The 26927-nt window shown below is 39.5% G+C and overlaps 2 protein-coding genes across 3 annotated transcripts in view; one reads left to right on the forward strand and one right to left on the reverse strand.

Annotated features, from left to right (window-relative positions):
* Positions 1-414: 414 nt before the first annotated feature.
* HACD1 (3-hydroxyacyl-CoA dehydratase 1) lies at positions 415-13507 on the reverse strand. Its single transcript, XM_068212316.1, has 7 exons — positions 13140-13507; positions 8910-9027; positions 7689-7707; positions 7519-7607; positions 4704-4825; positions 2077-2255; positions 415-626 (listed from the first exon to the last, which is right to left on the reverse strand). Exons 1-7 carry the CDS (start codon positions 13490-13492, stop codon positions 544-546), a joined length of 963 nt encoding a protein of 320 aa, XP_068068417.1. The 5' UTR covers positions 13493-13507; the 3' UTR covers positions 415-543.
* A 7276-nt stretch (positions 13508-20783) lies between these two features.
* STAM (signal transducing adaptor molecule) overlaps positions 20784-26927 on the forward strand; it is a 35390-nt gene continuing 29246 nt past the window's right edge. Inside the window, exon 1 of one of the 2 annotated variants that reach the window (XM_068212306.1) lies at positions 20784-20805. Coding sequence is in view for 1 of the 2 variants with exons in the window: in XM_068212297.1 (XP_068068398.1) it covers positions 23052-23091 (40 nt within the window). In the remaining variant the exon portion in view is untranslated. Of the gene's footprint in view, positions 20806-22945; positions 23092-26927 lie in introns of those variants that run through there. The other variant, XM_068212297.1, reaches the window with a different exon arrangement.

A 26927-nucleotide genomic window follows, 5' to 3' on the forward strand; every position in this document is an offset into this window, starting at 1 on the left:
CTCATCAAAATCCTTCTGGAATTCTGCACGCGATACTGTAATTCAAAAAATGTTGAACAATGTGCGACAGTACTTATAATTGGAAAGGTATTACTTAATATAAAGCTTAAATACCATTCAATTCACCTAGTCTATGAAAAACATCATTGCCTAATTTACACTCTGATTTCCAGAAGACTCAATTTCAGTACAACTTATCAGCTCTTCTATCCTTAATAATGACTACAGGTCATAACAGAACTTTCAGAACAGAAGGCACAGTAGCCAACTATTCTAATTCTTAAAGCTACTCGTCAATCTATTGAAAATAAAATATTTCTTTGAAGAAATGAACAGTTAAAAACTGAAGTGAATCTGAGCATGAAAAGGTAGGTCTCAAAATATATTAATTGCAAAAATAATACAGTCCACAGGCACAGGCACAGTTGTTTATTCTTGTTCCATGTTTTAAAACTTGGACTCAGAAAAATCAGAGGAAGTTTTGGGTTTTTACCCTCTCTTCTTCTCCTTTCCACTAAGAGCACCATGGTTGCACAGCTTGATTCAATCGTCCTTTTCCACAATCACTTCTCCATGAAGCACCCTTCTTCTCTGCCGCAGCATGTGGAAGTAGAGTTGTGGAAATACTTAATCAAAGCATAGAAGAAAGCAAATTAGATGGAAAAATTCAACATATCACATAATGGAAAACCACTATTTTACAGAATGATGAACTGAGTAAAAATTATGGCACACACTGGTTGAGTTGATTAAGGTGAATAACAACAATTCATGAACATCGCAGTGATTTAAAAAACAATAATTACTCAAGCTCATTTATCCCTGAATAAATACCCTGCGTTCAAGGAACTTCACTCCAACAGATTCCTTATAGAAACAGGATTTAACCACGTTCTGGTAGTGCTTGAAGACTTCAAATTTGTCCTAAGCATTTTTGAAGACTTGGAGGAGGATACAAATTTACCCTACTTGTTCAAGTCTGAAGAAAGGAGATCCATCTCTGGTGTCCTTCTGTCTTCTATTATATTACTGTCCTACTGACAGAGTTGATCTTTATATTTAATGGCTAGAAAACTGGATTTATTCCTGAAGTGTTGCTACATAAACAGATATTAAACTGTTAGTAAATTATCACACCTTAGAATATTTTTTTGTTGACATAAATCTCTATTGTTTGCCTTCATGATTTTTTGGGACAAAAAATATAAGTGTGTGTGCATATTGTAAAAGTCCATATTGAATGTCACCTTCTCAAAGAATACCTTTCATGAATGCAGATCACAGACCTTTTAACTTCAGCTTTCCTGCTTTTCAATTTCACTCTCTAATCTGCTGCCTCAATGTACAGATTATTTTAAAAATACTATATAGTCTATTATTTATATTATCTAAAATATTATATTTGCCTATTTTGGTCTAGCCCTGTTCATGGTGGAACATCTGGTATATCAGGTTGCTTTCTCCTTGTCTTCACTGATTAGGTAGCAGTGGAAATAACACTGGAAGTGAAAGACACATACTCTCTCTACTGTTACCTCCATAGCTTCTGGCATGCATAAACCAGGGACTGCAGATGTTCAGAGAGGTTTGGGAGGGGTTGATTTCTGTGAAAATGAAATCTTAGAGAATACTGCTTCAAGTTTTTCCTGAGCAGGCTTGAATGATGATTTTTCCAAGGTAAATGGTTATTAGTAGTAAAAAGCCACAGCCAATCTCTGGCACAACTTGCAGAATTTTAAAGTCATTACTTCAAAGTGAGAGAGGCACTAGAAAGTCTCAGCAACACAGTTACAGACATTTCTGTGTGTAAACAAAAACTTTTCTTACCTCATCCAAGTCTGAGAAATAATTTTAGCATTTTCATTGAAATTTTTAAGACAGATCATGTTCCTAAGCAGACCACAGGACAGAAAATTTCAGTCTAACCAATTAAAGCACAATAAAGCTTGGAACAAAAGAAAGCAGGCTTTTACAGTAGAAAATGTTCAGCAAATTTTAATACAGGCACTGTTTATAGCATTGCTGAAGATTGATTTTTATGATGTTAAAATGTTTCTACAGTTCAACAGTACTTACATGGCACATAGGAGAACATGACAATAATAAGGAAGTAATAGTAGTCAAAGGAGACATTGTATTTGTTGGGAAGTCTCAGTGAAAACATTCCTGTTTTCTTCACGTAGGGTAAAGCAGCATATATGGTTAGCAGTTCACCCGCAACTCCAGCAGGATACAAAATGATAAAAAAGTTGTATCTGCATTGAAAAAATAAAAAAAAAATCTTGTGAGAAACACCCCATAAATTTAAAATTTTCTCTTGTTATTATTAGTGTCACAGAAATGCATTAAAGTAGTTCCTGCACCAGAATCAGGGATCACATCCTGACTTGACACAAAATATCAGTTTCAGTTACTTTCAGTAGAGTTGCTTAGATTGACAAGAGAATGCATTCTTCAGAGCTTTGTTTAAAAAATAGTGAAGTATCAGAATGTTTTTTATGTCTTTCTAATGAAACAACCCTCAAATTTTTAGTCTCCAATAATGATTTTTTTAGAATGCACTATTCTTACTCATGTTGTCACTGACAGGACTCAGACCAGGACTGAATGTCAGATTCAGATGATCCTACATATTTTCATCACAGTGCAGACACACTGGGTCAACTGTATGTACTACAATTTTTTTAAGATAATGACAATGTTGAAAAACATCAGGAGCCTGTTTTATTCACTACAACACAGGAATACTACATTTACCACTAATGGAAATTGGAATAAAAAGAGAAAAGAAAATTACAGTGCCAGAAACTTATCAGATCCATTTTAAAGTGAGATGATGTTCAAATAAAAGGCAAAGCATCCAGTTGAAAGAAAATATGGTTTCAATGCCAAAGGCCACATAGGCAGTGACAAAATGAAAATTGTAATCAATAGGCTATGTGCTGTCCTTTCACACAGTGCACCATGGATATGCAGGTTCTCCTATGGAACAATTCTCCAGTTCATATAGGGAACAGCAATGAGAGCTGTCACAGAGAGAGAAAGGTACAATGTGCACTCCCTGACCAAAAGAAATGAGATCCAAAACAGCAGCAACTAAGCATGAAATCCTCCTAGCAGCAGAAAGGCTTAGAAGACTCACAGATGAGGGGAATCACAGAACAGTTCAGGTTGGAAGGGACCACAATGAGTCATCTGGTCCAACCTCCCTCCTGAAGCAGGGTTATCCTGAGGCACAAGGAACAGGATTGTGTCCAAATGGTTTTTGAACATCTCCAGTGAGGGAGACACTGGATTGTCTCTCTGGACAATCTGTTCCAGTGCTCGGTCACCTGCTCAGTAAAGAAGTTCTTCCTCATGTCCAGGTGGCACTTCCTGTGCATCCGTTTCTGCCCTTTGCCTCTTGTCCTATTGCTTGGCAGCACCAAGAAGAATGCAGATTAGATAAGAAGGAACTAATACCTTACATATTGTTTGTCTCTATGCAGTTATAAGCTAAAGATCAGAAATTCCATCTCTCTTGGTACTGAATTCGTGCTCAGTTGTGCTGTTTGTTTATCCATAAATCTTGATGGGATATTTTACACTCTATGAAAAAATAATATACTTTCAAATGATTTGTTTATATTAATATTTCACCATATGTCTCTTCAGTGAGAATGTTGGTTTTCCCTACTGTCTAAATTATGGGAAAAAAAATCTGTTATTCCAGGCACACTGACCTGATGGCAAAAATTATTATCTGTCAATGTAATTTGTTCTGAGTGCATTTCTCTTTCTGAATTCTGTATAAAAAACTACTGATGATAGCCAATCTGACTATCTTTAAGTTTGTCGTTTAGTGCTTAAACATGTCTCTCATTTAGGCACTAATTAAAAGGAAATGTTTTATAAGAATAGACATAAATATCAGACATATCAAAGAAGCCCATTAGAAGCATCAAACCTGCATTATCTATAAAATAAAAATAAAGGAAATAATAAACAAAGACTTTTAAATAAGAGTCACCTGTACTGAATGTAGGTTAGATATTTTTCTTCTAACATAATAAGTCTGCCTTATATGTATTTTTCAAATAATGACTATACAGAATACTATTCCAGTTAAGTCTCCTGATAAACACACAGTCTCTGTAGTGTATGTGATCTAGCAGCCAACCTTAAGAATGCTTCAAAGTCAAAATAGTTTTGATTTGGAACTCAATTTTTGGTGGCCTAAGCTAAACTAGTATTTAACTTCACTACATGGATACAATATTACAAAAGCTCTGATAAAGCAGACCTTCTTATAAAGTAATAATACAGATTGAGTGACAACAACTGCCACATTTTCAAAAAAACTAACATCCACAAAGACTAGCACAGGTGCTTAATTTTGGACACTGTATTCAGAACATTGTAAAGAGTCATACTGCAAATTAAAAGATGACTCCAAAGATAGAGAAAAAAATAGAGTACGAGAAAGCAGAGTTCAAACTGTGAGACACAGAAAGCAAAGGAAAAACCATACCCCAAAAACTTCAGCTAAAATATTTTTAACATATTAAACAAGCAACAATGATCCCAAGCACAGAAAGCAACTGACTTGCACTTTGCTGACACATAACCAAAGCTCAAACATCTGCTCTCCTGTGTGTTAGTTCAGCATGCGTGAAACCAACATGCACAGAATCATGAGAAACTCAAGTGCAAAACATCTCCACCTGGCCCATTTAATGAAGTATGGCAAATGGTTGAGCAGGTTGAATGTGTAGAAGGAATATCGAGTAATCTCTGTCACAGTCCATACGACCAGAAAAAGAATAACGCTCTCCTCATTCTGGATCTGCAGAAGTATAAAGAACCAACATTTTCTTCATCCTTAGGCTTATTTTCTGTGCAAACTGTAACAGGCTTCTCTTTAAGATATATAGAACGGAACTAATATCTTGTAAAGAAAGAAAATTTTGGCACAAAAGTGATATGCTGAAACCATTACCATGTACAGTTCATTAGCATATGTGTTTACTAACATACAGACATTTGTCAACTGAGCAATCTTCATCCATTATGCAAATATCAAAATATAAAACCCTATAATTATGCTTATTCTTCCTCTTTATTCTCTACCTACATTCCTCTAGACTAACTATCCTTTTTCTATCTGTTTGATCTACTTGTTTATGTTCTTTCTCCTCAATACAGCAAGAACAAAATGCTACAGAAGATAACGTTCTTCTCATAATCACTTTTTAATCATTCTGCATTTCACTACTCCATTTGCCAGATTTTCTCTTACTTTTTATCTTGTTTTTTCTTCAATAGATAATGCACATCTCCATGAAATTTTAGACCAAAGGAATTGCTTTATATAACCTACTAACTGGAACTTGGTCACAGAAGATCAAGTTTGGCAGACTTCAGGGAGCTCTAAGATAGTTAAGGAGCTGGAGCACAGATGGCTCACTAAATGAAGAGTAGTTGATAGATCAGGAGCTTTGGGTAAACTCACTCAACAATCCTGTTTAAGATTTAAGTTCTGAGTCATTAAACTGCCTCACCAGTAAGTAGCACATCTCTGCTGTTTCAAAACACCACTTCTTTTTCACTCTGAGTAAACAAATAAACAAAAGTCCCCAAATACAAAGAAGGCACCTGGGGATCTATTACAAACTCTACCTTCTGTGAGGAAGAATTACACACAAGTAATTTTCTTTCCTTTAAGAGGGGAGGAATTTTGTAATACACTTCTATGCCTGAAGGCTGAAAAGCCCCAGGGATGTCTGTGAAATAGAATAAAGCAACACAAGTTTTTTTAAAATTTTGAAAAAGGTAAATGATTTTTCAAAATAAAATGCAACATGGTGACAAAGCTTAATGTATCTCCAAGATGCTGAAAATCCACAACACTTGACACAAAAGTCAAGAAGAATTGTAAGTGCTCATAAAATCGCACCCTCAACGTGTCAGTCAAAGGTGGTGCAATTTTAGCAGAAGGATCTCACCAACATCATAAAGAAAATGGAGACATAAAAATAGCACCAAAATCACAAACAAATAGCAGCAACTGAAGTGCAAAGGCACTCAAACAAATGAGCAAAGGTAAAGACAGAATTAGGCTGTTTTTTGCCTCATGCAATTAAGAGACAAACATTGATAACTCAGATTTGGATTCATGTCACAGTGCTAAATCCAAGCAGAAGAGCTTTAAATAAGTATGCAGAGAATTCCTATCTGCTGCCTTGCAAATCTGCAGTCAAGTGGGGAGGTCTGGCTCTGGCTATTATCACTGACATGCCTCTCACCACTTAGTGACCCTGAACATTCATGCCTGCTAAGCAATAACAGCGTGAAATACAATCAGACATACATTCAAATGTATTTCTTCTTGGACACAGCTTGGCCTACAGTAGTGTAGATAGAGAAAATAAAAGAAATTGCTGAATACGCTTAAGATTTAGTCCACTGCAGATAATAAAAAAAGGTAAAATGCAGTGCTAGAGTCCAGCTCGTGTAGGCATTCAATATAACAATCTTGTTAATTTTTGAGACATTTTGCCTTACAGAAAAATATTAAAAGTTAGGTTAAAAAAAAAAAAAACTAAAAAAACCCCAAAACAAACTGAAAAAACAAGGAACAACAAGAAAAAAAAGAACAAAAAAATTAACCCTATGAAAAGCCTATTTAGTTTATTCCATGTTAAAGATGCAGTGTAGAAAACAAGTCCTCTTGTGAAATGAAATGAAGATTTGATAACTGAGGCAGGTGGTAGGATAATTCATCTGCAGAAGAAAGGCCTATGCCATCTGCTGGTGAGACAGTTTAATGGCTCAGCTTTTCAGGTTCTGAAAAAATTCAAGAGCACAAAACCTATCACTTAATTTTTTTACACGCCTTTCATAGAAAGCACACCTCATAAACTGGACCTAATGTCCTACCTACTAGTTGTGAACTACTTGCTTCATTCTGCTAATGGATCACTAGCCTTACAACAGCCACTCAAAGCCAGGCAAAAAAGCCATTGTCATTTACACAGGTCCTTATGTGACACACTAGATGTCATAAAATGTCAAGATTACCATAACATTAAAATTTTGAGAAGGTTTCTAAAAAAATAGCAAAATCGCAACCATGTTTATCCATGTGAATTCAAGACATAAATTTAAAGTCATAAATTTACCTTTTATTTAGATTAATTCAGCAAGTACTAATTAAAATTTTTGAAAGGGAACTGTTAACACTAGGGTTGTTTTGTTTGGAAATAATAGGAGTAGTCACTGATTTCATTTAGGCAGACTACAGACGGCATGATGCTGAAAACACTGGTGATTCACTGCTAAGACCCAGACTCCGTCTCCTGGCAAGAATCACTCAAATTCTATTTTGTAACCCTAACTTCCAAAATTGCACTCAAATAAGCATTATCTACAGGGACAGGGATAGAATTAATTTTTAGCTTGATCTTCCTTGTGAAATGAGAACTGTAGTAATAGCTTCTCCTTAAAAGCAATCAAAACATAATTTGCTCAGACACATACCTGTTTTATACTGTGTGCAATGAACCACACCATGAATATTCTTGAACTCACTTGGACCCCAGTCACAAGCACAGATGTGCGAACTATTCCTTAAAAAGAGAAACATGTTATCTCTGTTCCACAATTCATGTTTTAACTAGTTACAGGAGAAACTAAAACAAAGAACTCACCAACTGCACAGTGGATTACCTGTAAATAAAAATAAGTCAGAGGTTACTGATGTGCAGCATGTTACTAGCTACCCTATAAACATAGCCTTTTGATATTAATATAAACCGAGGCTCAATTCTGGTTTTTGTCTCCCACTAACAGTCATAAAAGGAAATACATGGCAGAGCCCTGGCAATCAGTGTTGGGATGGTCTCAATATCTGTGCTGTGCAAATACATGAAAGACATTTGTTTTCCAAATTAATTGTAAATATTAGACATTTAGACTCTTATAAAGCATTTTATTCAACTGGTAAGCTTCTCTTCCTTATTCAAAGAATTTTAAAGGACAGTGTAGAGGAAGTCACATAAGGAATGCTAAACACACAGCAACTTTAAAATGTTCTGCATTCATTTACAGATTAATAACATTATTATACTTTTGTCGATGACAGCTATGAAGCCTTAGATACAGTGTATTTTCTGGTCAGTAATGTTTAGCAAATGAAGTGCTCTTCATTATTTTGGCAGCTTTGAATAGAATTACTTGCGGTGAAAGTTTAACAACACAAAAGCCTATATGCAGCTAATGACATGATTTTAACAGTTGTTAGAACTAGAGCTGTTGTGAGGGAAAAAAAAAAGTTAAAATGTGAACAGGCATTCTTTGTTGTGCCTGGGAGAACTGCAAGTGGTCCATAAACCCAGCAATAAAGCTTCATTCCACAGATGTACCAGAAATCAGGCCACTAGTTCATAGTTTGCAAAAGTATTACTTAAAGAATACTTTGCACATCTTGCACAGACCCCATTGCAATGGATTATATGGGGTGCATGAATCCTGTCTTGAAGTAAGCAGAAGCAGGAAAGGCACAGAAGGATAGTAAGTCCAGTATAAAGAATATAAGGTAAGCTATAATCTCTGAGATGATGACATCTACTACACTAGAGGGCTGATCTGCTGGCTGTAATGCCTTCAAGATTTTGCCTTTTGCATTAAATACTCTCAAATCAAAGCAGTTCCCAGGCACTGATTTCAAGAAATATTAGAATTAAGTCGGAAAAACACGTGCCCATTTGTTTCAAGTAATCACCTTGCCCCACCCCCAAAATTTCATTAAATAATAAAGTAAAAAGGACTTTTAGTACTAATGTAATATTTTTATTTTACATTCAGGATAATAATATGTTTTGCCTATGATATGCAGCATCCAGTAAAGCAAACTAATGTTAAAAATTTACCTCAAGCAAAGCAAATGTCTGGAAAAATTTAAGCGTCTTTTGAACGCTTCTGAATAAGCCTCTATGTGTTCCTTTCTGTATATAAAACCGCACCATGGCAATACCTAATACCAGCCACCTACAAAAGAAAGAGAATGGATACATTTCAAATTAGAATTCTAGAAATATCCATCCATGATAAACAATTTTGTAGAGTATTTTTCTTCACAGATTAACTTTGATTCCTCACTTGTCGGTGTTCTTAGATCATCAAAAAATATTTTTAGACATAAACAGTATATAATATTATGTAAACATTACACTCCTCTCTTTACTTGGAAAATAATGGAGAATAACTTGCTGCCTTCCGAGGATTGACTCAATTGGGGGACCCCCCAAAACCACCCATCCATCAGACTTTTCTGCAGCAGTGACTACATATTTTTACATATTGAATCCTCATGTACCTTGACTATTAAATACTGTTATTTGAAACCACATTATGAGCTTGGCACTGAAGTCACTGTTTGGGTTGGAAGTTTGTAAATGTAAAGGACTGGAATTTATGCATATCAGTTTCACATTTTTCATGGCCCCTCAACTCACTGATTTCAGGACTGACTAGTGATCTTAATGCTCCTGTTTGTGATTGTTCAAATTAAGGTACCACTGTAATTATGTTTTCCAAAGTGCTGAGAAGTGTTTTAAAAGTTAAATTTAAAAATCAGACTCCAAAGTGCTGAAAGATGGGTGCTCTATGCTCCTGACTTCAAGAAACATATTTAACTAGCACATTTGAGGGGGTTGGATGAATTTATTTTGGTTTTTTTACAGAAACTGAAGAATTATGCCAACTAATAACCCTTCCAATGTAAAAGAAAGAAAAGGCAACAGTATCTTTTAATCATAGTAGAATTTGACATAAAATTTAAATTGAGATTTAGAATGGAAATTGAGATTAAAAAAAACCATCTAAATTGTGAGTTGATCCCACCACCTGCCTCAGACTCTGTAAAATCATCCAAGGCATGAGGAATTCCTTCCATGTAATAAACCCATTTTTATATCATAAAGATTTTCAAAACAGCGTGCTGTATCTTCCTTAATCATGGGATTAAGTGGGTAGGAACGGACCTTAGAGATCAACCCCTTTTGCCATAAGCAGGGACACCTTCCAATAGACACGGTTGCTCAGAGCCCCATCCAACCTGGCTTTGAACACTTCCAGGAATGGAGCATCCAGGGGTTTTTTGGGCAACCTCTGCAAGTGCCTCACTACCCTCTGAGTAAAGAATTTCTTCTAAATATCTAATCTAAACGTGCCTTCTTTCAGTTTAAACCCATTATACCTTATTCTATCACTATAGGCACTTGTGAAAAGTCCCTCTCAAGCTCTCTTGTGGGCTCCCTTCAAGAACTGAACTTATATCACCCTGGAGCCTTCCATTCTCCAGACTGAAAAAACCCAACTCTCTCAGCCTTTCAGACCTATATCTCATTCTTAAAACATCGCATTAGCAAGAAGACTGAAAACTTCAGGTTTCAATCCAAAAAAACTAAGAAAGTATAAAAATTCTTTAACACAGACATAGGCATAACAAGAGCTATGGATGGCTATTTTGAGAGATAAAAATAAAAATCAAAAATGACAAAAATTTTAGTTGAATGTCTTCTCTGAAGTTGCTGGGACAATCACTCAGTCCTTTTATTCTCCATAAAGCCATAGCAAGTATATTCTACAGCAACATGAGTTCTGGCTAAGGAAGGGCCCAAGTGACAATTCAGAAATAGAGACAGATTTGGAGAGATTATAAACATTCAGGAAAATATTTACATAAACATTTGGACAAATATTTAACTCATCCTCTTGTAGTCCTCCCTGAGCATCAGGCATAGGCTAGCACTGGAAACAGGGTACCTGGAAATAGTAATCTTTGGTCAGATCCACTCTGCCGTAAGATCGTGAGAGCCGCCTGGATCCTGACAGCTCCCCGCTCACCTCGGATGGCACGGACTTCAGTATCAGCCCCTTAACAGCTCCTACGCACGGCGGCTACTGCTATGCAGTCACTTGGTGTGTCCCATTCCAGCACTTCATGACAGCATTTCAAACTCACATAGAGTTAGTCAGGCTTCTCCACACAGCAGGAATGATTCCCCTCTTTGATCCCTTCTACTTTAAGCCCATGAATCTGATCTGTCAGTGCTCCAAAATTTTCCCCTGCAAGTGTTACTTAGATTTTATAATGGATTTTAAATATGAGTGCATTTATTTCAGGTTGTCTCCCACCACTAGGGAAACAAGGAATTACTGGAATATCAGTGGTAGTCTTTCACAGTAGAGCTGACCCATTTTACAGTGAAGTGTTTGACAAGAGGAAGGTGATAGTGAGTTTACATCCAGCTGGCAGCACAAATGTGGCAGCAACAGCTCTGTCCGAGATTTAGACTGTGAAGTCATAATACATTTAACCTAATAAGGCATTTTCTGCATCTCATTCCACAACCAAAGCATTGCAGAGAGAAGTAATCTTGGACTACACTCAAAGACGGCAAATGTATTTTTCATAAATTATTTTTTTATGTGGACATAAATTTCTATGGATAGATTTATTCAGCTGTCAGTGGTTTTGACTTTGGATCTCAGGAAAGTCCTCATACTGGTTATTACAAATCACCAGGAAATGGAAAATACTTTCTGTAATAGTCCCAGTTGGGACTTTCAGCAAGACTGAGTATTGATCTGTCATTTTAGTCCTTTAAATCTGTTTAGAAACAAAGATAAGCTGCAGGCTTTTTATTAGAATGGTTGTTTCATTCTAATAAATGAAACATAACATGTAGTTACGCATTAGTTTGTTAAAACTCCAGAAACATTTTGCTATATTGCACTGCCTGGACAACTGGACAAATATACTGTTCTAGTTAAATATTTATCCTGTGTAGTGTCTCTGTTAAGTATACCTGTATTTCAGATATGTATTTTTCTCTTAAACTGTACCCATAAATGATTATAAGAATTTATTCCTCTTTTTTTTCTGCTTCCACATAAAAATCCGATTTTGCATGTCTAAATTTCTTTTGATATTAATGGAAAATGGGAGAGAAGGAAGTGGGAGATACTGAAGCAGCACCTAAGGTCAAAACTAATACGGTTCGATAATCTTTTAGAGACATACAAAAGTCAGTGGCAAGAGTCTGTTCATTAGCAAATTCACACATGGAGCACAAGACTGGTAATTCAATGAGGTAACATTAACCTCATGTAAAAGCACTTTTCAAAAAGTGCTGCAATAATATATGAACAGACTTAAAGTCTCAAGATTCACAGTTGCTAGTGAGAAGAAAGCCATTACGATTACATTCCTGGCTTTCTCCAGCAGTGCTTGAGCTCCTGCCTCAACTGCAGCGTGTTAGTTTTACTCTACGGGATTCAAAGGGCAGTGAGACCACCCATTAGTAACCAAAGTAAAACTGTTCTCATGATGAATAACACACTAGAAGTTGTAAATTTTTTCCTTCTTAGCTTTCTTTTAAACATGTGGATATGAATAGGTTGAGGTTTTTTTCCCCCAAGTGTTAGTGAACAGGGAAAATTTTCAAGAAATGAGAATATGTGCTTCGAGCACTAACAACATAAACCTGACTGCTCTTATAATCTGCTATTCAAAATAAATACCCCCTTTCCTCAGAGCAAAGCCTCGCAGCACGGAGCACAAGCTCAAATGAACCTTCTGGGCCACTCTCCCGCCTCCACCGGTCCCCGCTCATCCCTCCTGCCCGCGGGCCGGGCTGGCTTTGGACAGCTCTGCCTGCCGGGAACCGGAGCTCTGCTGTCTCAGAGCCAGGGCGCACCGAGCCCAGCGCGCCGCCCCTCACGGGAGCCGGCCCTGAAGCCCCCGGCGGCACCGAGGAGCGCAGTCGGCTCCCCGCGGGCGGCCAGCAGCCCCCTCCGCATCCGGCGAGGCCGCGCCGCGGGACGCGGCTCCCCGCCCGGCATTCCGGTCCCGGCTATACTTAACCTCCGCGGCGGGCGCGGGGTGACGCGCCGGCGGCTGGCAGCGCTGCACCGTATTAGGCAATGCTCGGCAGGCGAGGAGAGCCCCGCTGCCGGCGGCTCCCCCGCGTCCCGGCTCTCCCGCCCGGCCGCCGCCCGGCCCCGCCGGGCCCCCGCCTCGCCCCGGCCGCGCCGCCCCCGCTCCGCCGCTCCGCGCCCCGCGGAGGCGCCGCGCTGCCGCCCGCGCCGCTCACCCCGCGGTCATGGCGACGTTGTAGAAGATGAGCCACGTCGTGGCCAGGGCGCCCAGCTTCTTCTTCTTCTTGCCGTTCTCCTTCTCCTCCACCGCGCCGTTGCCGCCTCCGTCCTCCTCGCTGGACGCCATGGTTCCCCGGCCGGGAGCGCGGCGCACACGGCGGGGAGGAGGGGCTCCCTCCGCGGCGGGGCTGCGGCGCGCTGACAGCCGGACCGGGCGCTGTCTCTCACCCCATCTGTCTTCCCCGAGGGCCGCTGCCGCCAGCGGCTCACATGGCCCTGCGCGCTCCTCCCTCCGCGCCGCGGGTCTCCCCGGGTCAGCCGGAGCCTGCGGGGGCGGGCGAGCCTCCATCCGCAGGGAGATCCTGGTGGGATGGTACCTGCCTTGCCGTCAGGCAGCAGCGGCGGGCACAGCCCACCTCAGAAAAAGTGACAGAAAATAATGCAGCTCTTGGAAACACAGAAATGGGTGTCTGAGATTGAACACCTGGGAGCCTGGCCAGAGACCGACTGGTGGGAATATGCCCAGGCCCCCACCTCAGAGGCCAAACAGCCACCTGCAGGGTGACCGCGACAGTCTGGTAGGTCTCCATAAATACCACCCTCAATACCTGAGGAAGACTAAGGCTCATACCTGAGAAGGGGAAATTTCTTCCAAGGGCCTGAAGAGCACCCAGGTGGCAGACTGAAGGCTAGATCTGAGTGTGCAGGTTACCTTGTAAATGTCTGCTCTCTGTGCAAGTGCACAGGGAAGCTAAGCCAGTCCGGGTAGCAATGCTGGGACTGGCTCTGGAAGGGGGAGAGCCTTAGCCTGACCTAATGTGACAAGATGCTTCAAAAGTGTGGGCTGCACCCACTATCCTGACACCTGGCTCAGTCTCTGCTAGCCTGGGGATGCAGGCTCCCCATTTCCACAGCTAAGCATGCTGACCATGGCCTCTCAGCCCACATACCTCAGACACAGGCATATACAGACAGAAGAATTCAAAAACTGGGTCAGGATATCTTTGAAATGCTACTTGTTCAGAAGAATTTAAGGAGTCCAAGTCTGTCTACTTTAGAATGGGGTGGGTATTTCAATGCTGAAGACACCTGGATGTCTCAGGTCGAGGGCCTTCATGTAAAGATAAGCAGATGTGCTAAACAAAACCTAAGTCTCCCCCTCCTCACCAAAGCACACAAGCAGATGTTCATCTTTCAGCCTCAAAACACAGACCCACTGGCAACAGCAGATGTATAATGTGCAAGATGAGCAGTTGGCAAAAGACCACATTATGTATGCTCTTAGATTACTCTAGGTACCAATATTACACATACATAGGTGCTTTTTGTGTTCAAGTAATAAATATAATCCAGTTTGAGAATCCTGTAGTTAAAAAATCAAGATAAAAAATTTACACACAGTATTGAATGACCCAACTCAGAAGTTTTTGCTAATACAGGTTAATCTGAGCCTATATGTCATCTCAATGTGACAACTATAAGTTGGTTTAAACTTTAGTTTTCCAAAATATTTTCAATATTTATTATTTTAATTCTGGATATTTCTGCTATCTTACTTACATGTTTTCTCCACTTGACTTCCTCTTCTCTCTTCAAACCATATTAATCTTTTGGCTTTGACAATGTAGTGTTGAAAGAGGCACCAAAAATTAACCACATATTATGAAAAAGTGGTGGTTTTTTCTCATTTGATTATTCAGTTTATGAATTCATTAACTGATGAAGATTTTCTTATCTTAAATTATGGTACACGGAGAAAGGCATGACTCAATCCCAATTTTTAATATCAGTTTTTATTTTTTACTACTTTTAGCTGTCCTTTGCTGTGTTTCTTTTGAGATTTTTCCACAGCAGATTTGAGGCAATAAATCCTATTTTCTTTCTGAAGTAAAAATTTTTAAATCCATTATTGGATGTTTTCCACACTTGTGCTCAGAATCTTTTGAAATTTGATAAGCAATGTTTGTCTAATTCTCATTAGAATTCTGTATTACTTTCCTTCCCCTATTTATTTGCTCAGATTTATTGATTTTGGATGCACACATTATCTGTAATGATGACTGGCTTTCTCTTGAGTTAATTTAGTCAATTCAGAACTCAGTGGCGAGGAAAAGCGTCTCAATGTGTTTGCTCTAATATTGTGGTTACTATTAAGCTTACAGTTTCTCTTGCTATCACACCACTCATTCACCCAATTGATGAAAGCTTTCTGAATATCCCCCCATAATCTTTTCTTGGATTGAAATAAACGAAACATTTTGTTCCATTTGCAAGATTTGTCATCCCCATTTGGCTATGTTTCCCAAACATTTATTAAAGTATTAAGCACAAAACATATTGCAGAACTGTTGTAAACACCCCACTGCTGTAATTTTGCTTTAATAAAGTTGCTCCTTGTTTCCATCTCCCATGTTCTAATTCATGGAGATAGTTTATTCCTTAATCTGTAGCTACTTCATATACTGAGTAGTTCCTCTGTGACATTTTTTCAGTAGTATTTTCAAAACATATTTGTTGTGTTAATATATATTTTTTTTACGAATATGTTTTTATAATTACATGTTCCAGGAATTGCAATAAATTAGCTGAAATGTAATTTATTTTTCGTAAATTTCCCTATTGTTACTCTTTAAATAATTATTTCTGTCAATTACAATCTATATATTTGTGGTTACTAGTCTGTATTTTCTGAATTCTTTATTTAAATTTGATAAAGTGTCAACTATTTTCAAAGCATTAAGTACAGTATCTTTACTTAATTAAAAATAATGTTTTTATAGTAGCAAAATTATTTCATCTAATATTTCAACTTTGACTAGCACCTTTTGAGCCCCAAAAATCTCAAAATAATTAATAGGATAGATTTAGTTTTTCTTTACATACAGAAATTAAACCAATAGAAGTGAATAAACTTATTTATTAATTGCATTGTCTAAATCAGCTTTTAAAATCACTTATGAGTAGCTTATCAATTGAGATGAACTTTGCTGTTATTCAAACACTAGCCAACCTTTCCAATAAATTTCAAGACAGTCAGATCAAGGTCTTTTATGTGGTAGGTGAGAGCATCATTGTGTTTCATATTACTTCTCAACCTTTCCTGGCAATTGACCTTTATTTACTCTAGCTCCAAGTCATCAACACTGCTATACTGTTACTAGAAAAATAAGTGGTTTTCTTGGTCTTCTTCATGATTTATATTATCATTATATATTTTACTTCAGAATTCCTATTGCACACACAGATACTCAAAACCTTATAAAGCTGAATGGTTTTTACTTCCAATCTATTTCCAGAAATACAAAGTGAAGCTTATACGAGATTATTTTCTAATGAAATGTTCTACAGTGTTTTGGGGTTTTTGTTACAAAATTGATCTATTCAATACGGAAACACTTCTATGGAATGAAAAATTGTAGTGCTCTGAAAAAATTATAATGACTTACCAGCTCCACAATCACAGGGGAATGTCATCTACTATTGAACGCTTCAAGAACTACTTGATATGAATCCTGCAGAATTACCCTTATACTTCAGACTAGTTAAATGTTAGCCAGTAACTTAAAATCCTGGCAAGAATTTGTTAAAAAATTTAACAACTTGATTCTGCTTGTCCTTCTGCCTTGTCTTCAGTTAAGGTTCCCAACACACTGCAAGAACAACATGTTTAGACAACAGACTTTATATATACTACTTGCACACTATTCTAGGTTTATGGTATGTAGGAATCAATGAGATATGCAAGGATAAATGCAAGTAAACAGAATTTTGTCTAAATTAAACAACACTGTGTGTGTCTTTTTGTGCATTCATTCAGGTGCGTAGATCTATTCTTTAATTTACTATGCTAGGAATTTGACAGAAGATGCTTTCAAAAGATGTGGTGTATAATGGATTGCATAAATCTTGTGGGAAGAACTAGAAGATCTCGTATTTGGCACTTCTGAAGCAGTTGGAGTTTTGCACTGCTACTACAAAATAAATGATTCATATTAAGCCTCTGACTGTACAGCTAAGTAGTTAGCAAAGGAAAAGAAGTGTTATGAACACAGGCTGAAGTGGAATTTTATATTTATGTTATAAAAATACAAAAATTTTGGTGTGAACATTTAAATTTTTTTGTATGGAAATTATTGATTCTACTTATCTTAAACCTACTAGTTTATTAAATGTTCTGAAAAGCACATTAAGTCTGGGATGCCCTTGTGTATGGTTCTATTTAATCCTCTCCAAGAACAAAACCATAATGCAAACTGCAATGCTGAAGAACAAACACATGTTAAAGGGAGATGGCTATCCTGCTTATTTGAGTTTGGTTTATCTGAGTTTTTTAATTTATCCAAACTCAGTGTACTTTTTGCTATAATAGACAAATTGAACTCTGTACAACAATTATTTTCTTTATGGGATATTTTAGATATGATGTCATCTGCGCAGTTGGAGTCTGCACACTGCAGACTGGCTGTACCAAGAGCTAACTCCACTTTAATATTCAAATTTCGTGTGTGTGTGTATATATATATATATATATATATATATATATATATATATCAAACGATTAAAACTGAAATTAGTAAATTAGTACTATTAACTTAAATTGGACTGTTCATGTGAGTAAAATAAAATACACTTTGGAAATTAACTGGTAGCATAAATATATTCTTAAATTCCCTTTTCTATATTATACAATAAAAGTAATATTCTTCTTATAAAGAAGCTTTTCTACTTTGCCCAACAGATATCATGCAGATTTTTCACAGGGTTTCCCAAAACACACTTGAATAATACTAAAAATTCCTTCTGATTTTCTGTGTATTTCAGTGGTAGCTTGCTTGTGTGAGAACTACAATCTCTATAGAGGAGACCACTTCCATTATTAGTTTCAGAGCAGGCACAATCTAAGCTTGTTGTTTAGTTTTATTTCAAGAGCTTGAGTTAAAAAGGGCTCTTTATCAAGTGAGTAGTGTTCCAGTCTGATGCCTGCTGTGGTCAGTAGAAGTAATTCTATTTCCTTCTTCAAAGAGTGGTGGAGTACAAAAAGATTAATTTTAACCTCATCATTGGTTGAAAAATGGTCTGAGTTATCAGCATGAAAAAGTGACCATATTGAGTGTAGTCATTTTGGCCACAGGAAGAACAGGTGTTTGTGCCAAAACAAAAAAAAAAGTGACCATATTGAGTGTAGTCAGTTTGGCCACACTAAGAACAGGTGTTTGTGCCAAAAAAAGCACCAGGACAAGTGGTTCTCTACAGCAGTGGCAGGAAGCTGGCATAGAGTGATGCTCTGGCCAGCATCTCCAGGGAAGCCCAGGCATCCAGAGATCCCAGCAGCCAGCACCTTACAGGTTATCTGCCTTTCACAGGTATATCACAATACATTTCCATAAGAGTACTCAAGCAAATAGCATAAACACATTTTTGTGTTTGACTTCAATGAACTTGTTATCCAAAATCATTTAACAACTTCAGTGTAAATATATTAAATATTACTTCATGTGAGTTGCTTTGAAATTACTGCTTTGAATTCAGAGAGATTGAGGAAGATATAAACCCTTGTTTCTGGCATCCATGTGCAAATATTAACTAGAAGGTTGCACATCACAATTTTTAATGTGGTCAGGGTAAAATGAATTATTTTATAAAATTTATTAGTAGAATCTTTGCCTAGTTCTAAGATTACATGGGTTTGAAGGATTTCCAGTTATATGCTTCACATAATCCTACTTGCATACTTCATAAATAATAAGGCAAAAAGGGATAATTAAATAATTTTAGCCTGATTTCCTAACAGCAGACACCAGACTTACTGTATTGATATGTTTCATATGTTTTCTCTATACATAATGGAATAGATAAGATTACTGTAAGCCATGCTGCTTGGACACTTGCAAAATATTAGGACATATACAGTAAGGTTATAGATGGGAAGTAAATCACTGTGGTCCAGTAGCTAAGGCATCTACATGTGCCCTGTAACTTGGAAAAATTTTGTCTTTGTCATATCATCGTATCGTTATGCAGTACAGCATCTTGTAAGCCATCCAAAACATTGTGTACTTGCCCTGTCAAAGACAAAAGCTGTGATTAAATGGATGGCTGGCACTTGCTCTATTCTGAGTCTTTCTCTTTTCCTTTGATTATCCTTTCTTCACAGCTTCCAGTTCCAAAAGCAATGTACACAGTGGACTATAATGAAAATGCAGTTAAAATAAAGGTCAGTGGGACTGATTTGTGAGACAATCATTGTTCTTTATATCTGTCTCCTTGCCGGAAGTGTACTGGCCTGACTTTTTCCTGGCATCATATACCTTATCTTTACAATGCAGCAGCTACAAAACTAAGATATGCTAAATGAAATGGGCATGACAAATAAAATACTACCCCAGCAAACTGGAGCTGCAGTGGACCTCCATGTCTACAATGGCTTTGCCTTATTTTAAGAAAATGCTTGTCTAATGCAGATGGGTGTCAATTGAGTGATTATAAAGAACATTAGAACTTCCCCAGCAGATTGTTATTTACAAGTTGCTCCTCTTACGTATCCTTTCCTACTGAGAGAAATGAAAAATTGTATATCATCAGAATCCAGAATTTACCTTCATATGGATAAACTCTTGTCACAATTTAAAAAAAAAAGTCATTAATTATATAATCAAACAACATAAATAAAACACTTAATCAAATTTAGATGTATATCACATCTTTTAAACCTAGGAAGTGTATTATGCTGGAAATTAACTGAATACCTGCCTTTATGAGACTCCACCTGGAGTACTGGATTCACCTTGGGTACCCCAACATAAGAAGGATGTGGACCTGCTGGAATGAATGCAGAGGAGGCCATGAATATGATCAGAGGGCTGCAGCAGCTCTGCTATGGAGATGAGCTGAGAGAGTTAGGGCTGTGCAGACTGGAGAAGAGAAGGCTCTGGGAGGCTTCCGGAAGGACCTGGGAGAGCCTTCTGGTATCTGAAATGTGCCTGCAAGAAAGCTGGAGAGGGACTTTTTAACAAGGACATTGTAGAGACAGCAATAAGACAAGGGGTAATGGCTTAAACTGAAACAGGGTAGATTTAGATGAGATATCGAGAAGAAATTATTTACTGTCAGGGTGGTGAGGCTCTGGAACATATTGCCTAGAGAAGTTGTGGGTGCCCCAAACCTGGCAGTGGTTCAAAGATTGAACAGGGGTGTGAGCAACCTGGTGTAGTGGAAAGTGTCCCTGCCTGTGGCAGGGGGATTGGTACTAGATTACCTCTAAGGTCCATTCTAACCCAAGTCATTCTATGATCTCTTAGCTGTATCTGAACAACAGTACTATATAAAAAGAGAAGTGTGCAAAGAAAAAAGAAATGTCTGCACCAATCATCTGAGACTGCTTACTTCAGGCAAAAGTAGCACATATTTTTTAAAAAACCACCCTAGTTAAAACTTGCTATAAGACTGACGAGAGACAAGCCCTAAGTCAGAGAACTGTTGGACAGATAGGCTCATCTGTGAAATCAACAGAGTCACTGTTGCAGAGGCCATCTTCAGAATGAGGTCCAAAATAGAACAGATGAATAACCCCCTGGACATGCCTGTTTTTCCTGACCCAGACTGCTGAAGTACTGTCCCCAGCCATGCCTTCCCACCTCTTCACATGCCTGATCTAATTCCAAGGTGAGTCAGAGTTGTGACATGACCCAACAGGGAACTTCTCTGCAGTGAGGTAGTTTTCAGCTGGATCAGCTGATTGTGCAGCCACAAATGAAATGGATCAAATTCCAAATCTAATACAAGAAATGTGGTGGCAGCACATAGTTGTGGGCACAGGGCAGTGTTGCTACATTCTCTTTCAGCTGTAGATCCCCCAAAATTAGATGCAATTTGAGACTGTACCTTTGATCTATACGCCTTACTTTTAGATAGCTAACTTAGGCAGCAGTAGGAAATAATACAAGCATTTTGAACTACATCCAGTAAAGATGTAGTTCACACCTGTTTATTAATAGCATTAGATTAACACACCTGTTCTTAATAGCATATTCATTATACTACTCACACATAAGGTGGAAAAGCCAATTTTTATAGCCATTTATGTCAGAGAGGGCAAACTCACATTTCCTGGGAGAGTGCTCTACCTACCAGCCATTGCTGTGCCATGGAAAAATGCTAGAGTCAGGAGACAGGGAAAAGAGGGAGATACAATACAATATGGAGTTTTGGAAGGACTTCACACTGTGTCCACAGTAAAAAAAATCATAACAGAATCAAAATACGAGCCATGATTACAGACCCTTAAGATACTTCCTGCTATAGACTGCCTTTTTTCAAAATGTTCAGTAGGGTATTGGGAAGGAAAGTTGGGTTGAAATGCTTTTAGGCTGAAGGCAGTCTAAAACCTCAGTTCCCAAGTGTTGTGTTAACTATTCCTGCAGGACTACTGAATAAAAGCTCTGCTTGTTTTGAAAGGATTCCTACAATTAGTTTTGAACTGATCAGAAAGAAGGGATGACAAAGGAGGGGATAAGCAGACTCAGAGGACATCCGCCATATGTCTTTTGTGAAAATAACGGAAGATGATGAATAGGGAGGAGGTAAAGCATCCTCTGAGAATATCTAGTAGTTGAATAGAGGTCAAGTCCAAAGAAAACATGAAACTCCTTATGAGTAGTCAGTTCTACACAGCAGATCAATACTGACCTGCGTTAGCTGCTGAAAACAGTTGCTATGGGCAGAACTAGAGGTCTGGGAAAGAAACAGTAAAATAACAAAGTGCTTAGTGACTGTAAATCCTTGTGGGAAGAGGCTTGGTGCGCAGTTTTCATTTGATGTGTCAGAAGTCTGCCTAATGCATGCAATCACATTCATTATTGAGCATAGTTAGCACTATTGATTGCATCTAGTGTTTTTGCCCTGCAAAGTCATAGCACCTTTTTCATTTCTTGTTTGCATGCCTGTGATATGCTCCTACTGCTCTTTTCCCCCAGGTGCATACATGAGCCTAGGTTTACTTAATTTGCAATCCAACTAGTTCAGAGTAATCAAACAGTACTAAAAGGCCATAAGGATAATGACTTGAGTTTTATGTGACAGCAGGAATATGCAGAACGTGTCTTATCCTATGAGTCATATTGTTAACGTGGGACACACCCCACTGAAGCCAGCAACATAGGCTTACAAAGTGGAGGACCAAGATAGAGAACCAGAGGCCACGGGATATTCCAGGCCTTGTGACCAGCTGATAGCGACTGCCCTCCATGGGATGTGACCGCGGAGAACTGGCCAGGCTCCCGTGTGATGCTGTGAGAGATACTGGCATAACCACCAGCCTGCCCTTTGCCGTCAGGCTAACCCATGTCACAAGCACCGTGGCATTACCAATGAAAAGATTCAGTCAGACCAATGTATAGGGAAGCTCCAAAAATCTTCCATAGAAAGCAAATGTGTCTGGGTACAAAACCATCTCGCCTCCCGAGCGGGGGGGAGGAAAGAGCTCCACGTAACCAAATAATATAAACCTCCGCCTAGGGCAGCCGTGCCGGGGCTAAGATGCCCGCCTGGGGTGGGGGCGGGCCGCGGCCCCGTGTCGCTGCCGGGGCCCGGTGCTGCTGCCGGGGCCCCGTGTCGCTGCCGGGGCCCGGTGTCGCTGCCGGGGCCCGGTGCTGCTGCCGGGGCCCCGTGTCGCTGCCGGGGCCGGGTGTCGCTGCCGGGGCCCGGTGCAGCTGCCGAGCCCCCCGCGGCAGGCCGGGCGGTGACGGCGGCGGGTTCCCGGCGTGCTGCGCGGGAGGCGGCGCCCGGCCCTGGGAGGAGGTGGCGGCGGAGCTGCCCGGGGCGGGAGGAGGAGCCGCCGCCGCCGCCGCCGAGGGCTGCTCTCTCTCGCCGCCGCCGCGCTGCCGGGAGGGGCGGCTGCCCCCCGCCCCGCCATGCCGCTTTTCGCCACCAACCCCTTCGACCAGGATGTGGGTGAGTGGCTCCCGCGGCCCGGCCTCTCCCCGAGGTAACCCCGCGGCCGGCCGGCCCTCCGACCCGCTCTCGCTCCATCCCCCGCGGGCAGCCGGCCCGCTGTCCCGGCCCTGCGCTGCTGGGCTCGCTGGCGCCCGGCCGGAAAGCGGGAGCAGCGGCGGCGGCCCGGGCCGGCCGGCGGCCACGGTGCGGCGGGAGCGGCCGGGCCGGGCTGGGCCGGGCCGCGTCCCGGCGGGGGCGGCGGGAGCTGGCCGGGGACAGCGCCGGGGCTCCTGCGGGCCCTTCTGGCCTTGCGGGCCGCGGTGGCGAGCGCGGGGATGCTCGTGGGGAACGAGCTGGCCTGCTCAGCACGAGTAATGCAGCACGGCAAAACAAGTAGTGCGAAAGGTCCGCGCTGGAGTGTTTTTGTAAAGATGAACAGTAAAAAGCACCATCTACAGTTGCTTCACAGACAGGCATGAGAAAATCGTTAAAGCGTTTTGTATTTAGTTCTTTAAAGGGAATTCCTGTGGGAGCTTTCTCTTTTCCTTTCAAGTAAAACTTGATGTACTGAGCTCAGGTGTTATCTCCACCTTGCTTGTTCCAAAGCCAGACTAGAGGGAAAGGAAGTATCTGACTTTTACTTGGCTAAAATTGTACTTCATGCTGATGTGTTGAAGCTGAAGATAGACTAACATATAGACAGTTAATAATTAGTTTTGTGTGTTTATTAGAGATTGTGTAATATGCTTTGTTTTCGACCTGCTGGTGACATCTCTTTGGCTTTGAGCCACAAAGGCTTTGTCCGGAGAATCCCATAATATAAAGGAAGTTTTTCTCCTATGTGCAGAGGTACACCCCTTGGTTATTTTCTTACGGAAATGTAACATTTTATAAGTCTCTTGAAACTAATTTCTTTAATAGTGTTAAACTAGCTGTAACTTTCAACTGCAGTTTACCAAATTTCAGACGTTTAGGCTCCAATTCAATTCTTCCAGCTCTTCAAAGAAATACCAAGTCAAAACCATTTGAAAAGTATGTAACATTTCAGGAGAAAGGATTACTGCGTAACCAAAGTACTGAGGCGTAAATTCTGTATGTATGTTATCAGAAATTCTTAGTCTATTGCATCAAAATAAGGCATATCTCGGTCTTCTTATTTTGAACTGTTAACTTTTAAGCTGAAGACTACGCTTCAGTTAATGATTTTGTTGGTAGCAAAGTTGACGGACTTATTTTGGAAAGTAGTAAATAATTCTTCTTTTGTTCTGCTGTCTTCTAGTGTAATTTGACAGCTGAAAATGAGAAAGAGATTGTACTGCTTGCCGGTTTTCCGGGGACTGTTTGAGATTTATTTGAACTAATAAGATTAAAAAGTGATAGGCTCAGGTTCTGGCAGGTGTTCACTTTTTTCTTCCTCGTGCCTCTTGCTGGCAGGAAAGCTCAGACTGCTTGAAGGGGTGTCTCTAGAGCTCAGTTCACTGGATATGCTCCTCAGCACTGTGAGTCTCAAGGCAGGGCAGTAGCACCCATCAGTTACTTCAGTGGCTCATTTGCTCTTTTCTAGGTGCAGAGGATGCCAACCCCCTACCTACTGTGCTTGCCTAATATGATCAACAATGAAGAATTTTCAAAAGTGTTATTCTGTAAACAGTATGAGGAGATAGGAATAACCACCCAGTACCAAATCATTCTTGGAAAAGCAGATAGTGGGCAATGAGCTGATTTTCACTGATAAACAGCCCCTTTTGGCCCCTTTCATGGTGTCCTGAGAGAGACTGAAGGAGCAGCAGGCTGTTGTTTGTGACAGCCTACTTTCAGGAGCCTGCTGCCTTTATCCATCACTTAACTGGATTTGTGCCAGGGAGATGGGAATGATGAAGTCTCCCGGAAAGCGTCCCTGGGCTCTTCTCTGGGGCCCTTTGGGAATTTGCTATTATCTGGATGAATTTTTTGGCAGGCTTCATAAGATAGCATCAGCTGTAGAATAAGCTCTCAGGTTCTCAGGAAACTTCCAAAAGTTGTCAAGCTATAGTGCTATTTTTCATTTGTTTTCTGTGAGTGAAAGTTGAGTGCTCTGCTTTTGTTCTTATCCAGCAAGGAAGTTTTCTTTTTAAAATCAGATTCCTGAAGCAGAAAGGCAGTCAGCAGCCACTCTTAATTTCATGTGAATTTGGACATTGGTGTAGTTGATAGTATTGTGATAGCTGTGCATTCTTGTCTACTGAACAGCTGATCAGTACTGTGCAATAGTTGGAAATTATCTTGGAACCATTTAGAGAAATGGATTGCAGAGAACATACCTGGAACTAAAATGTTTTGCATTATTTTGAGGAGCATAAGTATGTCTTACCTTCAGGACAAATTTTTCAGTTTGTCTGGCCAGCTAGCAGCATTTGGCTAGTCCTGTTAGCATGCTGCTGCAGTGGAACCTGGTCATCCATAATAGTTTACCATTTGTACCAACTTTGTACACCTGTTTTTTTTTTAGTTGTAGTTGGCTAAAGAATGTTGTTAAGACTGCTATTAAATTAATTATATTAAAGAATGCCCAGAGATTTGAGAAGGTTAACCATTGTCATCCTCAATAGTCCAAATCTCTGGATGAAGTCCAAATACTTTTCATTTTCTGAAGTTTCTTTTTTACCATATTTAGGAATATTTCAACAGGAAGGGATGCTAATCAGTGGTGACACAAGTTTTCACAATCAAGCTGGGGAATCTTTGATGATGTGCCCAAGTAAGGAGCATAATAATGGAATTTAAAAAAAGAAAAACAATCTTCAAGATCTGGGCCTGTTGAAAGTATAATTAAGAAACTTCAATCTTCCATTTAAGGGGTTAGAATTAAAAGTGTTCTTATTAGGTTTGTGGGTTTTCTGTTTCTGCTGTATTTCTCAATCCTAATCATAAAATTATTCCTAGCGAGGTGTTCCTGAGAAATGCAGATTTATCTGTAAGTTTGACTCAGGTAAAATAATGGTGAAGTGTGCTTTAAGAACCAAAAGACTGTCTACTAATCTGTCATGACAGGCTTACTAGTAATGTAGCAGTGCTTAGGCTAGGTTTGATAAAGAACTTACTGCTAAAGCAGTTCTCAAGTGTCATTTAGATATTATCTCAAGAATAAAATCTGTAACTCAAGTTTCTGGTATAAGGTGTCACAGAAATCACAGGTGATATTAGGAGAAGGTGTTAAAAAACATGGGGGATTGGGTTGTTTTTCTTTTTTCCTTACATGCAGTAAAGGATGAAGGTATTTGCATTTGCTCTGGATGTTACTCTGATTCTTACTCTGATGGTTTGAGGCAGTACAGGACTGAGAAGAAATTCAGGCTTGTTATTTACAGTAATAGGAAATTAAGCAGGTGGTTTAGTAAGATAGAACTTGATGTGACTTGTAATCATTTTCCCCATGTTTTATTAACTCTAGCAGTTGTTGATAATTTTATGCTATTGACTCTTCAAATATTTAATAATATGCTTGAATTACATATGGTCAGCCTATAGTTTGATGCTCTTAGAATGTAAGAATGGTTTGACCATGATTCACATGGTGCAATTTCTTGAAATAAAATCCTCTTGCTATTTAAGCTCGTTGTTTAGATTTGTCCCCTTGCTATGTCAACATTTTCAAAACATCCATTACATGTCTCTGTGGGCTGAACTTTTTTTGTTGGGCCAGGTTTGCCAAAAGAAGGGAAAATTGCCGTAGATGAGTTTCTTGACCCCAGATCATTATGGAGACTGCAGACTATGAGTTAACATCTGGCTGCAAAGAAAGGTGAATTCCAAGGATTGGTTCAGCTTGTCATGAGACTGGCATTTTTTTGCCTGAGTTGGCCTACTGTTTGTCT

The sequence above is a fragment of the Anomalospiza imberbis genome, chromosome 1 (assembly GCF_031753505.1).
Source record: "Anomalospiza imberbis isolate Cuckoo-Finch-1a 21T00152 chromosome 1, ASM3175350v1, whole genome shotgun sequence".
Taxonomy (NCBI): Eukaryota; Metazoa; Chordata; class Aves; order Passeriformes; family Viduidae; genus Anomalospiza; species Anomalospiza imberbis.